Source organism: Xyrauchen texanus, chromosome 15 (assembly GCF_025860055.1).
Source record: "Xyrauchen texanus isolate HMW12.3.18 chromosome 15, RBS_HiC_50CHRs, whole genome shotgun sequence".
In the NCBI taxonomy this organism is placed as follows: Eukaryota; Metazoa; Chordata; class Actinopteri; order Cypriniformes; family Catostomidae; genus Xyrauchen; species Xyrauchen texanus.
This window is the reverse complement of record NC_068290.1, coordinates 8,545,613-8,559,420: the sequence shown is the minus strand read 5'-3', so window position 1 is coordinate 8,559,420 and position 13,808 is coordinate 8,545,613. Positions and strand designations below refer to the sequence as shown.

General features: G+C 36.7%; 1 protein-coding gene across 10 annotated transcripts in view; it reads right to left on the bottom strand.

Moving 5' to 3' along the window:
• Positions 1 to 1,258: 1,258 nt before the first annotated feature.
• The window catches only part of LOC127656058 (chondroitin sulfate proteoglycan 5-like), a 54,638-nt gene continuing 42,088 nt past the window's right edge, over positions 1,259 to 13,808 (bottom strand). For 5 of the 10 annotated variants that reach the window (XM_052144202.1, XM_052144204.1, XM_052144203.1 and 2 more), the window contains 2 exons: positions 10,117 to 10,257; positions 1,259 to 2,968 (listed from right to left, as the gene is read on the bottom strand). In XM_052144202.1, coding sequence (XP_052000162.1) covers positions 2,663 to 2,968; positions 10,117 to 10,257 — 447 coding nt within the window. In that variant the 3' untranslated portion in view covers positions 1,259 to 2,662. Of the gene's footprint in view, positions 2,969 to 9,503; positions 10,258 to 13,808 lie in introns of those variants that run through there. The other 5 variants (XM_052144205.1, XM_052144207.1, XM_052144210.1 and 2 more) reach the window with 3 other exon arrangements.

Genomic DNA, 13,808 nt, shown 5'->3' with positions numbered 1-13,808 from the left:
TTGCTGTTGGAAAACTTCAACCAAGCGTTTAGACGTGATGGACAGAGACAGACAGACTCTCTGGCGTTGGCCAAACTCAGGCAAGCATATTCCTGATAGACCTTCTGGATCTTACTTGCCAGAAACTGGAGATCAGATGAATTTGGCTCCAGAAAGGAGGCCTCAAGGTCGCAGAGGGCCCAGAACTTCTGAGATTCCACCTCAGATATCTGATCCAGACCAAAGACCTCCAGGGCGCCTAGGGCCCAGATCTTCTAACCTGTTTAAAAAGGTTTCTGATGAAAAGATCACAGATCCTTCATGCAAGTCTCTCAGGACCCAAGCCAAAGCTGAGTCTTCATTCTTCTCTTCCATTCCCCGCCTGCCCAATCTTGTGAGCAAACCAGTTAGGGTAGACAAAGGTACATCTCAGCGTCAATGGCCTGTTGCTGAGCCGAAGAGCATGCCGGTTTTGGAACCAACCTGTCTGCCCATCATTCCTAAAACAAGAAGGAAAACAGGCCCTGTTGTTGTGGAGAATAATCAGACATCTTATCACCTCAGCAATGAGAGTACATCTGACATGGAGTATGTAAAGATGTGGAGGCCTCATCCACCAGTCAGAGTCCCTCTTCTGGCCAGAAGAGCAGCTTTGGCAAAAGGTTTAACCAACAAGGAAGACACCACCAGTGTTCCTTTTGATTACAGATCAAACATTGTCCTGGAGTTGATCAAGAATCCCATCCAAAAACATCCTTGATTTTTCTGTTATGGGATTGTCAACAGCTTCCAGAGGATAAGCCAACCATAACCATCACTGCTTGGTTTTCCAGTATGGATCTTTATGCATGAAAAAAAAAATATATATCTTGAGCATAACAAAGTTTGTGTTTAAAACATGTTGTGCATTAGAAAACTTGTTGCTTTAAAACATGTGATGCATTAAAAATATGCAATGAAATAAAGGCATTCAAATACACGTGAAGACTTCATTTTTGTATGTCTGTTTAAATTAAAGTCAGTTACAAGATACTTTAGTTTGCTGTAAAGCAATCTGATGGCAAAATTATTATTAATGGTTTCTTTAAAACTACATTAATGGGGACGTTAATAATTCTTGTGTCAGTAAGATTTAAAATTTTGATGATGAGAATTAAATCAAGTCGTGGGACAAAATGTACAATAAATATAGATTTATTTGACAATGAACTCTTTTAATAACACAAAGTCTTTCAAGACAGAAGAGCTTAAGTAATCACTTTACTATCTAGACTTATTGATCAGACAGATATTTGCCTTGATGCCTTACTATGCCTTAGGACCTGTGCAGGTTTCAAAACTGTGTTCCCATCATGTCACTCCCACACAAATAGGACAGGAAAAAGTCCAGACTTTTCAATAAACATTAAAATAATGGCATTGCAAAAGATCCTGTAGCTCAACAGGTAGAGAATAATAGAGTAACACCAAGGTCATGATTTGATTCCCATGCGAGTGCATACTGATGCATAGATTGAAAGTACTGTAAGTCAATTTGGATGAACGTGTCTAACAAATGCATTAAATAAAATGTAAGTTTTGTCTTTGTTCAAAGGTTTGTATGAAAAAAGAAAAAACTAAAAGATCAAATGGAATCTGATGTCAAATATTCACACAGTTGGTGTTTTATCAATACATAAATAACAAAATGTCAGTTTAAAAAATCATCTTAAATATATGATAAAGGAATTTTATGTTTTGTCATATCTGTCGATTCCCAAACCAGGAATTGGAATCTGTGTTGATTCTGAAAAAATGTAATTAATCAAACAGGCCTGCTTTGGTGTGCTGAAACAATGCAAGCAATCACTAGATGGCAGGAGAGACCACCCCGTTCATTTGCACTAAAATCTATTTGACATGTTGCATCTATGTCATTAAAAAAATCAAATTAAAAAATTTAAAATCCAAAAAGGGAAGTCTTTCCTATTTTTTTTCTTTCTGTGAGCTTGCTCTTATACATGTGTAATATGGATCATAATTAACTTGCCAGTTACAGTGCCAGTATTTGCCAAAAAACAAACAAACATTTAAAACTATGAATTAAATAGGCAATAAGAATATCAGATGTTTTTTCTTCTCTGTGGTGTGTGTGTTACGCTAGCAAACTGTGTCTTTGTGTCACCAAGAAGCTAATGGACCATGCTGATTTAATCCCATGTGGGACAAAAGGGCCCTGGAGCTCCCTGCAGTTCACAAGACGGCTCTGTTGCTTTTGGTGTTTCAGGGCCCCTCTTTGACCACACGTTGCTGTTGAAACACACACTCTACCTCTGGGCTTTAGGGGCAGTCAATGTATAAAATTAAATTATTCTGATTATTCTGTGGATCTCATTTCCTCAATTGCAAACCTGTTTACCATGCCTGTTCCATTACAAAAACAAGAAGAAACGGTTTCAAAGTTTGTACGTAAGTTTGACAACGTAAGGAGCCACCTTTATGATATCACTGTAACAATTGATTCAGCTGATATAGCTGTAAATTACATAGATTTCATAAATGGCATGCATTTTAACATGTTTCCCACAATACATATTGTTTGCTGAGCACCATTTTATTTAGCCAGTCTGTATTAAAGTCTTCACTTTACAGTGTTGATTAACCACCATGAGTATAATGTGACCATATGTGTTGGTGTGACCCCTCAGGCTTGTCCGAAACTTTTCTTAAAGGGCACAGATGGGGTGCATGGCATGCCTTTGCACGGTCCAGTCCTGTTGATGATCGCAGGCAGTGAGCGTGTGCTGACGGGGCTGTAGGCCGGACAGCAGGAGAATGGAGACTCATAGACACTGTATTCACAGTCCTCCCACCTTACCCTGTGCTTTACCCTTTCTTGTGATTTGGCTACTTTATAGAGGAACACGTCATAGTGGACTAATGGATTGGGTTTGGGTAAGACTTTGGCACGTTTGGGAAGGTGGAGCTCCACATCAATAGTCATTCGTCCCTGTAAAGAGAGCACATGCAAAAACAGGAGCACAAAGCACACACTGAGACATGTATTCACACAAATGCGTTTTAAGAGATGTAAATGATGACTTTGGTGCTGAATAATCCGCCAACCAAAATGGTGTGCACTGTGAGTGCATGGGTGAATCTCATGAAATGTCACGAAAACATGTCTAAGTAATATATGACCTGAAAATAAAAAGAAAGAAATAATATTTTGCTTATAGAATATAGAGGATATTTTTAAGGTATTAGATTTTTTGCATTATGTCCCCTCAATTCACATGATGCAAAAAACCTGTAGGGCATTCTCATTATTATAATGCAGTGGTGAAATAGATGCAGAAAGCAAGAATGCAGAATGCAAGTATACAGTATATATACTGTATATGTACTGTGCAAAGTCTCAAAAGTTGTTTCACAAAAACATTTGTCTTAAGATGGCTATTTATAGCTTTAGCTGTAGTGTGTCAATAGGAAATATACATTTTAAACTCCCAAACATTCCTTTTGCAAATAGAATAGAAGAACAGGAGCCCTGCAACAGATGTCATGGCCCCCACAGAGCCCACCACTGAACATCAACTCAGGGATTACATGAAGAGACAGAAGCAAATGAGACAACCTAAACAGATAGAAGAACTGTGGTGAATTTTCCAAGAAGCTTGAACATCTGCCAACAACCAAGAAAAACGGTGTCCAGGAGTAGCTAGAATAATTGGTGCTGTTTTGAAGGCAAAGATGGTCACACCGAATATAGATTTAGCTTTTTTTTTTTTTTTTTTTATGTTTCCTGGACTTTTTTGGTTTTAAAATTGATTAATGAAAACTATTCAAAACTATAGGGCATTATTTTTGAAGACATACCCACTATGCATTATTTTTCACTAGTGCCTAAAACATTTGCACAGTACTGCATATATATATATATATATATATATATATATATATATATATAGAGAGAGAGAGAGAGAGAGAGAGAGAGAGAGAGAGAGAGAGAGAGAAATGAGGATGTATATATATACACTCACCTAAAGGATTATTAGGAACACCATACTAATACTGTGTTTGACCCCCTTTTGCCTTCAGAACTGCCTTAATTCTACATGGCATTGATTCAACAAGGTACTGAGAGCATTCTTTAGAAATGTTGGCCCATATTGATAGGATAGCATCTTGTAGTTGATGGAGATTTGTGGGATGCACAACCAGGGCACGAAGCTCCCGTTCCACCACATCCCAAAGATGCTCTATTGGGTTGAGATCTGGTGACTGTGGAGGCCATTTTAGTACAGTGAACTCATTGTCATGTTCAAGAAACCAATTTGAAATGATTCAAGCTTTGTGACATGGTGCATTATCCTGCTGGAAGTAGCCATCAGAGGATGGGTACATGGTGGCCATAAAGGGATGGACATGGTCAGAAACAATGCTCAGGTAGGCCGTGGCATTTAAACGATGCCCAACTGGCACTAAGGGGCCTAAAGTGTGCCAAGAAAACATCCCCCACACCATTACACCACCACCACCACCAGCCTGCACAGTGGTAACAAGGCATGATGGATCCATGTTCTGATTCTGTTTACGCCAAATTCTGACTCTACCATCTGAATGTCTCAACAGAAATCGAGACTCATCAGACCAGGCAACATTTTTCCAGTCTTCAACTGTCCAATTTTGGTGAGCTCTTGCAAATTGTAGCCTCTTTTTCCTATTTGTAGTGGAGATGAGTGGTACCCGGTGGGGTTGTAGCCCATCCGCCTCAAGGTTGTGCGTGTTGTGGCTTCACAAATGCTTTGCTGCATACCTCGGTTGTAACGAGTGGTTATTTCAGGCAAAGTTGCTCTTCTATCAGCTTGAATCAGTCGGCCCATTCTCCTCTGACCTCTAGCATCAACAAGGCATTTTCGCCCACAGGACTGCCGCATACTGGATGTTTTTCCCTTTTCACATCATTCTTTGTAAACCCTAGAAATGGTTGTGCGTGAAAATCCCAGTAACTGAGCAGATTCTGAAATACTCAGACCGGCCCGTCTGGCACCAACAACCATGCCACGCTCAAAATTGCTTAAATCACCTTTCTTTCCCATTCTGACATTCAGTTTGGAGTTCAGGAGATTGTCTTGACCAGGACCACACCCCTAAATGCATTGAAGCAACTGCCATGTGATTGGTTGATTAGATAATTGCATTAATGAGAAATTGAACAGGTGTTCCTAATAATCCTTTAGGTGAGTGTATATAAAACCTCAGTATGCATTATGGTAATAATTACTATAATGGGAAATGTGCTTTATTGTCATTAAAATAATGACAATCTAAAATAAAAAAATAAAAAAAAAAAAAAAAAATATATATATATATATATATATATATATATATATATATATATATATATATATATATATATATATATATATATATATATATTTTTTATTTATTTATTTATTTTTTTATTTTTTTGAGGTTCAAATGTAACCTGGACATATTTTTGTGACATTCACCCTCATACTGTTTTACATTCTTACTGCCTCTTTCTTGCAACTGCACCTGCTACTCGTGTGGTGTTCAACATCAAAAGGACATGCCAAACTCAGCAGGACAAATCACACTTTAGGAGAAGGGGGTGTAGGGGGGATTTTTAACTTTTGGGCCATAACCTATTGGTCGCATTTCCATTAGAAAGGCTTCTCAACCCACATTAGAAAGGCCTCATTAACACTCTTAAGCATTCCTTATAAGTTCAGCATGTTCTGATGAACCCCACACAATTTAAATCTCCTAAACCAATGTGCTATTGAGGCTGAGCGTGTGTGCGCTCACATGTGTTCTTGTATTTCCAATGGCCAATGGCTGAACTCTGTCTGAGATCTGTATGTCATCGTTCCACCATATCAGTAGCCAATAGGGAAGCAGGGATGCAGCATCCATCCACCCATGTTAGTGGAGGCAGGTGTTGCCACACATTTATATTCTTTCTCACTTATACAGCACAGACAGCTGAGATGAACAGATTAAATTAAATAGCTTCATTAAGAATCACATTTATGTAGGTTATTCAAGGTTTCAAATGAAATTCAAAGCAGGGAGAATTGGTGGTAATGAAACAAATGCGTTTAGGTGGTGCATTTCTGATACTGATCTTTTGATTTTATTTGGTGACATCTGTAAATGAGGGTTGCACTTTCTTTTAAACAAATCTAGTTTCTCCTTTTTATTCAATTGCAAACTGTTTTACTTGAGTGACGGTAAATGAAAGAGTGGAGAAACTCACATCTCCTAAATCTAGCTATGACCCATAGTACCTCAATGTGTTTCTATGACGATTACACCCCCATAATTGCATTTGCATGAGAGCCAACACACCAGAAAAAGGAAGGGGAGGGCAAGCGGTGAAAAATGAGGGAGAAAAGAAAGCAGAGAGAGAGAGAGAGAGAGAGAGAGAGAGAGATGTGGGAATCGAGCTGGTTTTAGACAAAAACTTGTTGAGACAAAAGTGCCTGGGGACATTAGCACGGTGTCCTTTTTCTTCGGCCAGAAATATTCACTGTGTCTGTGAGACTGGGCGCAACCTCAGGGCACTACTGATTATTATTTAGTTAGTTTATTTGTGTGTTGGTGTGTACAGGCTTGGATAATCCAGTTGGTGCCAAATTGTTGAAAATGGCCTCACAACTATAGTAAAACATGTGATCAGATGTTTTATTTGTTAACATTAGTTAATGCACCATGAACTAACAATGAACGATTGCATTTTTATTAACTAACATGAACAAAGATTATTAAATGCTGTGAAAAAAAATATATTGTTCATTGTTAGTTCATGATACCTAATGCATTAACTAATGTTAACGAATGAGACCTTATTGTAAAATGTTACCAATGTTTTTAGGGTTTGAGTTAGTCTTTATCTCAATAATATAATAACAAGATTAATAGAAAAACAATAGAAGTCTCTGTTATGTTCCCATTATAAATGGTATTTCAGCTAAGAGTGTAACATTCACACCATAGGTAGCACACTGTGTGGACTCTCCCTTGTTTTTGATACTCACGCATATGTGGTTGTCATAGCACCGGCCAGGAATTCGATTAAGAAAAATTTTGTAATAATTGTAGCAGCCAAAATCTCAGATTTGGCCAAAGCTAACCAAAGTGCCCTTGAGTTTTGAAGTAGAAACTAGTTCGCTCTGGAATCTCCACATTCAATACAGCAGACTCACATGACTGTGTGGTCTATAGTTCCGGGGTCTGATTTCATAGGCATCTGTGGTGCATTGTGAAAGCACTCATGTCTCTGTCTATAAGAGGATGAAGTGGCCCCTATTCTTCATTATAATACAGATTCACACAAAGAGAAATACCAGCTAGGGGCCCTTGTTGTACTGAAAACACAGGATGGCAAAAGATGAATAATCAAAGAAATAATAAAAAGAAAATTACAATAAAATATATTTAAAAAATAAAAAAGAATGGATGACTAGCATTGCTTGATGTCAAAATTGTCTCAGCTGTGTGTCTGCTGTCTATTTGCCTGCGGTCTCAATTTAGCGTGTTTCTCTGTTAGTGTGGTCTGGAAATGAGTTATTCTGTGGCTGTGCCTGAAACAAACCACATTGCTCAAAAACCCATAAGAGGAAGCCACAATGAAAACCTGTGATCCATTTAATCAAGAAAGGAATCTTGGTGGGTCAGTTTAGTCTTATTAAGGATGTTATTCAATTTGGAAAATCAATGCAGAGGTTTAACTTGGATTTCCATGTTAAACATTGAACAAAATATCATAATAACAATTTAAAAAAAATTTTTTTTTTTCATTTTATGCATTTAGTTGGATCCAGTTTATTGGTTTGGGCCTGATTCCACAAGGCAGTGAATAAATAAAAATGTAAAATGAAAAAGAAGCAAACCCATACAGTATGTTTGATAACACAACGTAAGAAAGCAGCGAAATATAATTTTTGAAGTGAGCAAATTGTGTGGAGTGGTCCTGAATTAATCTGTTGTACATTGTTGAGTTTAAAGTCAACATGAAATGGTATTCGCAACCAGTTTTACTTCCATATTGTGACATATTTATGATTGAAACTGGATATTTAATGAGAAAAGAATGTGGGATGAAAATAAATTAAGAAAGAAAAAGAGACTGAAAGTGTATTGGTGCATCCCTAGAGTCTATAATGTATACTGTAACAGGTGGATGGAGAAGAGGGGTTAAAAAAGAAAAAGAGTTGGTGTAAAAGAAAAGTTGTCTCAGAGGCTGAGCAGGTTATTATATTTTGTGGAAAGAGTTTTTTCTTCTTTTTTTTTAAATAATGGCCACCAATAATTCGTATACAATCAGCCCAGGAACAAGTGTTAAAGGGATAGCTCACCCAAAAATGAAAATTCTCTCATCATTTACTCACCCTCATGCCATCCCAGATGTGCTTGACTTTCTTTGTTCTGCAGGACTCAAAAGAAGATTTTAGAAGTATAATTCACCTCTGTAGGTCCTCACAATGCAAATGAATGGTGTCCAAAAATCTATAGCTCCAAAAATCACATAAAGGCAACATATAGGTAATCCATAAAACACAAGTGGTTTAATCCATGTCTTCAGAAGATATCCAGTCAATTTTGGGTGAGAACAGACATAAATATGTACATCTTGCATTGCAGTCTCTAGGCATGATCATGATTTCAAGCTCGGTTACACTTCCTAGTGCCTAATTCATGCACAGAGCGCTAGATGGCTCTAGAAAGTGTAATCGAGCTTGAAGCCATGATCGCCAAGGAGACTGCAGATGTCAAGATTTATAGTGAAAATCGGTTAGGTCACTTCAGAAGACATGGATTAAACCACTGGAGTCTTATGGATGACCTTTGTGCTGCCTTTATATGCTTTTTTGAGGTTCAAATTTCTGGCCACCATTCACTTGCATTATATGGACCTACAGAGCTGAGATATTCTTCTAAAAATCTTTGTTTGTGTTCTGCAGAAGAAAGAAAGTCATACACGTCTGGGATGGCATGAGAGTGAGTACATGATGAGAGAATTTTCGTTTTTGGGTGAACTATTCTTTTAAGAGGTAAATATGGTCAATTTTGATTTCATGTGTAGATTGGAGAGAGTGACAGGTGGTTTGAGAGACTCTGGATTCTGAAGCTGAGAGTGAGACATATGGACTGTCTGAATATGGGTCAAATTACTGTTTTACTCAATCCCTAAAAAATCTAAGCACAATTCAAGGACTGTTTTTTGGAATTAGCCAGTTTGCATTTTATATTTGTCAATTATTTAAAAGGAGCCCAGGGAAACAGCAGTTAGATAAGTTTAAGCAGTATGTTTGGGGCACCCACCTGGAATGCATGAGTACTAGGCTTTTCAACTCTTGCAAAGCTTTGCCAGTGCAAAGGTGTACAATGATGCAGAATTCAGGGTACTAAACAGGTATCAAAAAGCCATGCACAATATCAAGAAAAGCAAGAGACAAGTGAGTGAGTGCAAGAAAGCAATTGGCCGGGAAGAAGCACAAGCTAGGAAAACACAGGAACAAGGACTTTAGTGTTAAAAAGGTTTATTTCAACAACTGTCAGAATTTTTTCTGTTTGTAGTTTATATTCCCAAAAAAGTACAAAATAAAACAAGTACATCAAAGGATTAGAAATCACATCAAAACAAAGACACATTGTGTTTTTTTTTTCTTAATATCAATCTAAGCATTTTTTTCTTCATATTTTTACACATACTCACTGAATTAGTCAGACAAACATCAACACCTCTCAGTAGCTTTTTCTTTAATGACAATGTTTTATATTTTAAACCCTGAATATGTTTTTTTTGTTTTGTTTTTTACAATATATACCAACGCATGCCATAATTCAGTTAGGCAGGGGTAGGTGTGTGTGAATATATAAGGGCTAGGTCAGGGGTGGGTTGACTACAGGGCAAAAAGACTGCAACAAGGGGCAAGGCAGGGCGGGAGGCAGAGACTGAGTGGGGGCGAGGGGTGGGTTTTCAAATTTTCTGTCATGTGTTGATGATGTGTGGTGGAAGTGGCTGCTCGTAGCGTCTGTTGATCGTTGCTTTAAATGATCGTGGACGTGGTTGCGTGGGGTGTTTTTTCTGCTGTTCTACATCATGTTGTTCTGTAGCGAGTTTACCTCCGAGGAGTTCTCCTCGCCCAGCACCTTATGGTTCTCGTGCTTAGGGGTGAGTGAGTTCTGGATGTTCAGCGACTCGTCCTCTTTGGGTGGGGGGGCCTTCACGGGGTCCTCCAGCTTGTTCTGGGCATTAGGATCATCCTGTGAAATGATCGGCCAGTGTTAGCCTCATGCAACAACCTCTTATTGCTAATTACATTATAAATGCTCATTTGGTTTCATTTAAGAACAAAAATATCTGCAAGTAATTTTAATTATGTTTTTTTTCTTTTTGGGAAATGTGCCATTTTGCAATTGTAATGTTTCAATGACGAATAAGGGTGTGCGAGGTGATACAAATTTTAAATATTTAAAAAATATATACTTTAAAACTGGTCCACTTTGTAGAAATCTTTGTGTCCAATTTGGTTTCATAAATAAAAAATAAAATAATAATAATAATAATAATTTTAGTATTTTAAAAATATAATGTGGTGTAACCATCAAGTAAAAGGTATTGAAATGCTTTTCTTTCACCTTCAATACATGAGAGTGTCACAACTTAATCTTCAAGGTACAAAATATTTTTTTCACATATAATTATTTTTGAGTAACGAGTACCAAAACGTTTCTCTCGGGGTTACCCCATATAACCGGAACAAAATTTGCATTTGAATAATAAAGCAAAAATAACTGTTAACTTTTTTATAAATGTCACACACAGTCATGAGTATCAAAATGGGTCCTGTCTGTGCTATTATTATGTATTTTCTGTCACAAGTTGGCTACCCCAAATTACTTTTGTGTCAAAAAAAATTTTCTTTGAAGTTTTTCAAAATATTAATAATTTAAATTATAATAAAATGTTATTCTGCATTACTCATGCCAACTTTTTTTTTTATTATTATAATACATTTTATAATTATAATCAGCTTTTAATTAGATTTTTTTTTTTTACACCACATGACATTTTTTACTTTAAGAGTAAAATTACTCAAAAAGTGAAAAGAAACTCATTAACTGAAAACATTTTCATCATAGAAAGGTGTATTCAAGTAATTTTTTTTAAAATAACTTAATAGATACGGACAAAATAAATAAATAAATAGTGTCACATCATTGACCTAAATAAAACCTAAAATATAAAAAGAAATAATGCATATCTGCCATGAAAAAACACCCCAAAACCTAAAATGTACTGTTACCTCAGGATTGCACAACGCAATGTGCATTCAAAAAATATTTTTTTGATACATTTTTTGATACAAAATATAACACTTGTCCTCCAGTTCTGCAAAGAGTGAACAATTGTAATTGTTTTCATACATATATACATTTAAATTAAATAATGAAATACATTTGTATTATAGTAGAAATTATAACCACAACACTTTAGCTTCACATCCAAATATTTGGAGTGTGACAGCACTGCAGGAAAGATCTTGCAGCACATATATCGATTGATTTCAGTCAATGTTAAATCAATAGCTGAGGCTTTTTTCTCCTTTGGGCAGAGCAGAGGCTGTATGATCCACACGTATCGATAAACATGCATACATGCAAACCCATAAAGCTCATATAACCACATCCCGCACTCCTGTGCCGTCAGTGAAAAGGAGAAGCCACGGACTGAAACAAGAGCTTTGGCAAGATGAGCTCATCTGCTATATCAATTAAGCTCAGCACTCTCTCTGTGGAATAACCATTCAGCAGCATTTAATTAGTGCAGTAATTGAAAAAATACATGAGAAGACATCCTTTGATCATCTTAAAGGAATATTCCAGGTTAAATACAAGTTAAGCTCTATCAACGGCATCTGTGACTTGTTGTTATTGAAAAAAATAGACTTATTCCTTAGTGTATAAAAACAATAAGGAAAACAGTAATGCTAATGGTCTATGGGACCATTAGCATTAGTGTTTTAGTGTTTTAAGTGTTTTAACATCCTTAAAGGACCAGTGGACTAAACGGACTAATTTACTAGGTGGATGAACATTTGGTTTTGTCACATCCTGGTATCCTTGCCTGGATATCATGTGAAAGTTCATGGGTTTACTTGATCATGACATGGGTTGAAATAATAAATATAACTATACACAGTCAAGCCTGGCATGACAGAATTTGTGAGAGCTTTCTGGCTTTTCAGTTTCCTAAGTAGACTTGGACTAAGGCACGAATGTGTTATTTCCAACTCCACAGAGACAACTATTGAAGATTTACCCGTTCTGCGATGGCTTAGATTGTAACTTCGGGCAGGACATGGGGATACGCCACCTCCATGGTCACGGGATATGAGGCTTCTTTTCTTCCGTCGGCATGAAACTAGAAAATTAGCTTTTTAAGTGTGGTGGGTGGGGAGAGGGTTGGGAGGATTATACTGCTCTTGAGACTTTTCAAGGATTTAAGAGTGATATCAAGAGGGCCATGATGTGGATGACTGATGAATTGTGTGTTCTTTGCATCCTTCCTGTCAACATGGGCTACAGTAATGATGAGAAATAAGATAATGCAGTTCTCAACATAATGTTGTTCATTCTGAATGTGTTTTTTGTGTTTTTCATTTATGAGCTTAAAGAAATACTGTTTTCCAAAAATAGAAAATTCTGTCATCATTTATTCACCCTCAGGTTGTTCCAAACCCAAAAGAAGACAATAATGTCACCATCACAGATTTTCATACAATAGCAGTTGATAGTTACTCACTTTAAGGCAACGTCCACACTATGTTTTCATTTTTTTCAATTTTGATATATGTGTATGGCTCAACCACAATGGAAAGGCATTTTCCTCCACTGAAAACGCACTCCATTACCCCATATTTTGGAAAATTATGGCATTAGGAAACGGCAAACAGTTCTCAAAAGAAAATGGATTAGTTGCTTAAAAAAAGCACCCAAAATGTCAAAAGTGGACCATTCAACTAGTGAGTAATTTCCCCAACTTTACTGAAGGCACATGATCACTTTGTAAGATGAACAGAGATACATTTAAAGGGATAGTTCACCCCAAAATTAAAATTCTCTCATCATTTAATCACCGTCATGCCATCCCAGATGTGTATGACTTCCTTTCTTCTGCAGAACACAAATGAAGATTTTAGAAGAATATCTCAGCTCTGTTCATCCTTACAATGCAAGTGAAAGGTGACCAGACCTTTGAAGCTCAAAAAGCATATAAAAGCAGCATAAATGTTATCCATATGACTCCAGTTGTGAAATCCATGTCTTCAGAAGCGATATGATAGGTGTGAATGAAAAACAGATCAATATTTAAGTCTTTTTTCTTTGTATATATCTCCACTTTCACTTTCAAAATGTAAAATAATATGAAAGTGAAAGTGCCGATTTATATAAAAAAAAAGGCTTTAATATTGATCGCATTCTCCACCCACACCTATCACATATGTTCTGAAGATATACAGTTGAAGTCAGAAGGTTACATACACTTAGGTTGAAATAATTAAAAATAAATGTAACCACTCCACAGATTTCATATTAGCAAACTATAGTTTGGCAAGTCATTTAGGACATCTATTTTGTGCATAACACAAGTAATTTTTCCAACAATTGTTTACAGACAGATTGTTTTAATTTTAATTTAACACATTTGCAGTGGATCAGAAGTTTACAAGTTAACTGTGCCTTTAAGCAGCTTGGAAAATTCCAGAAAATTATGTCAAGCCTTTAGGTAATTAGTTAATTAGCTTTGAAAG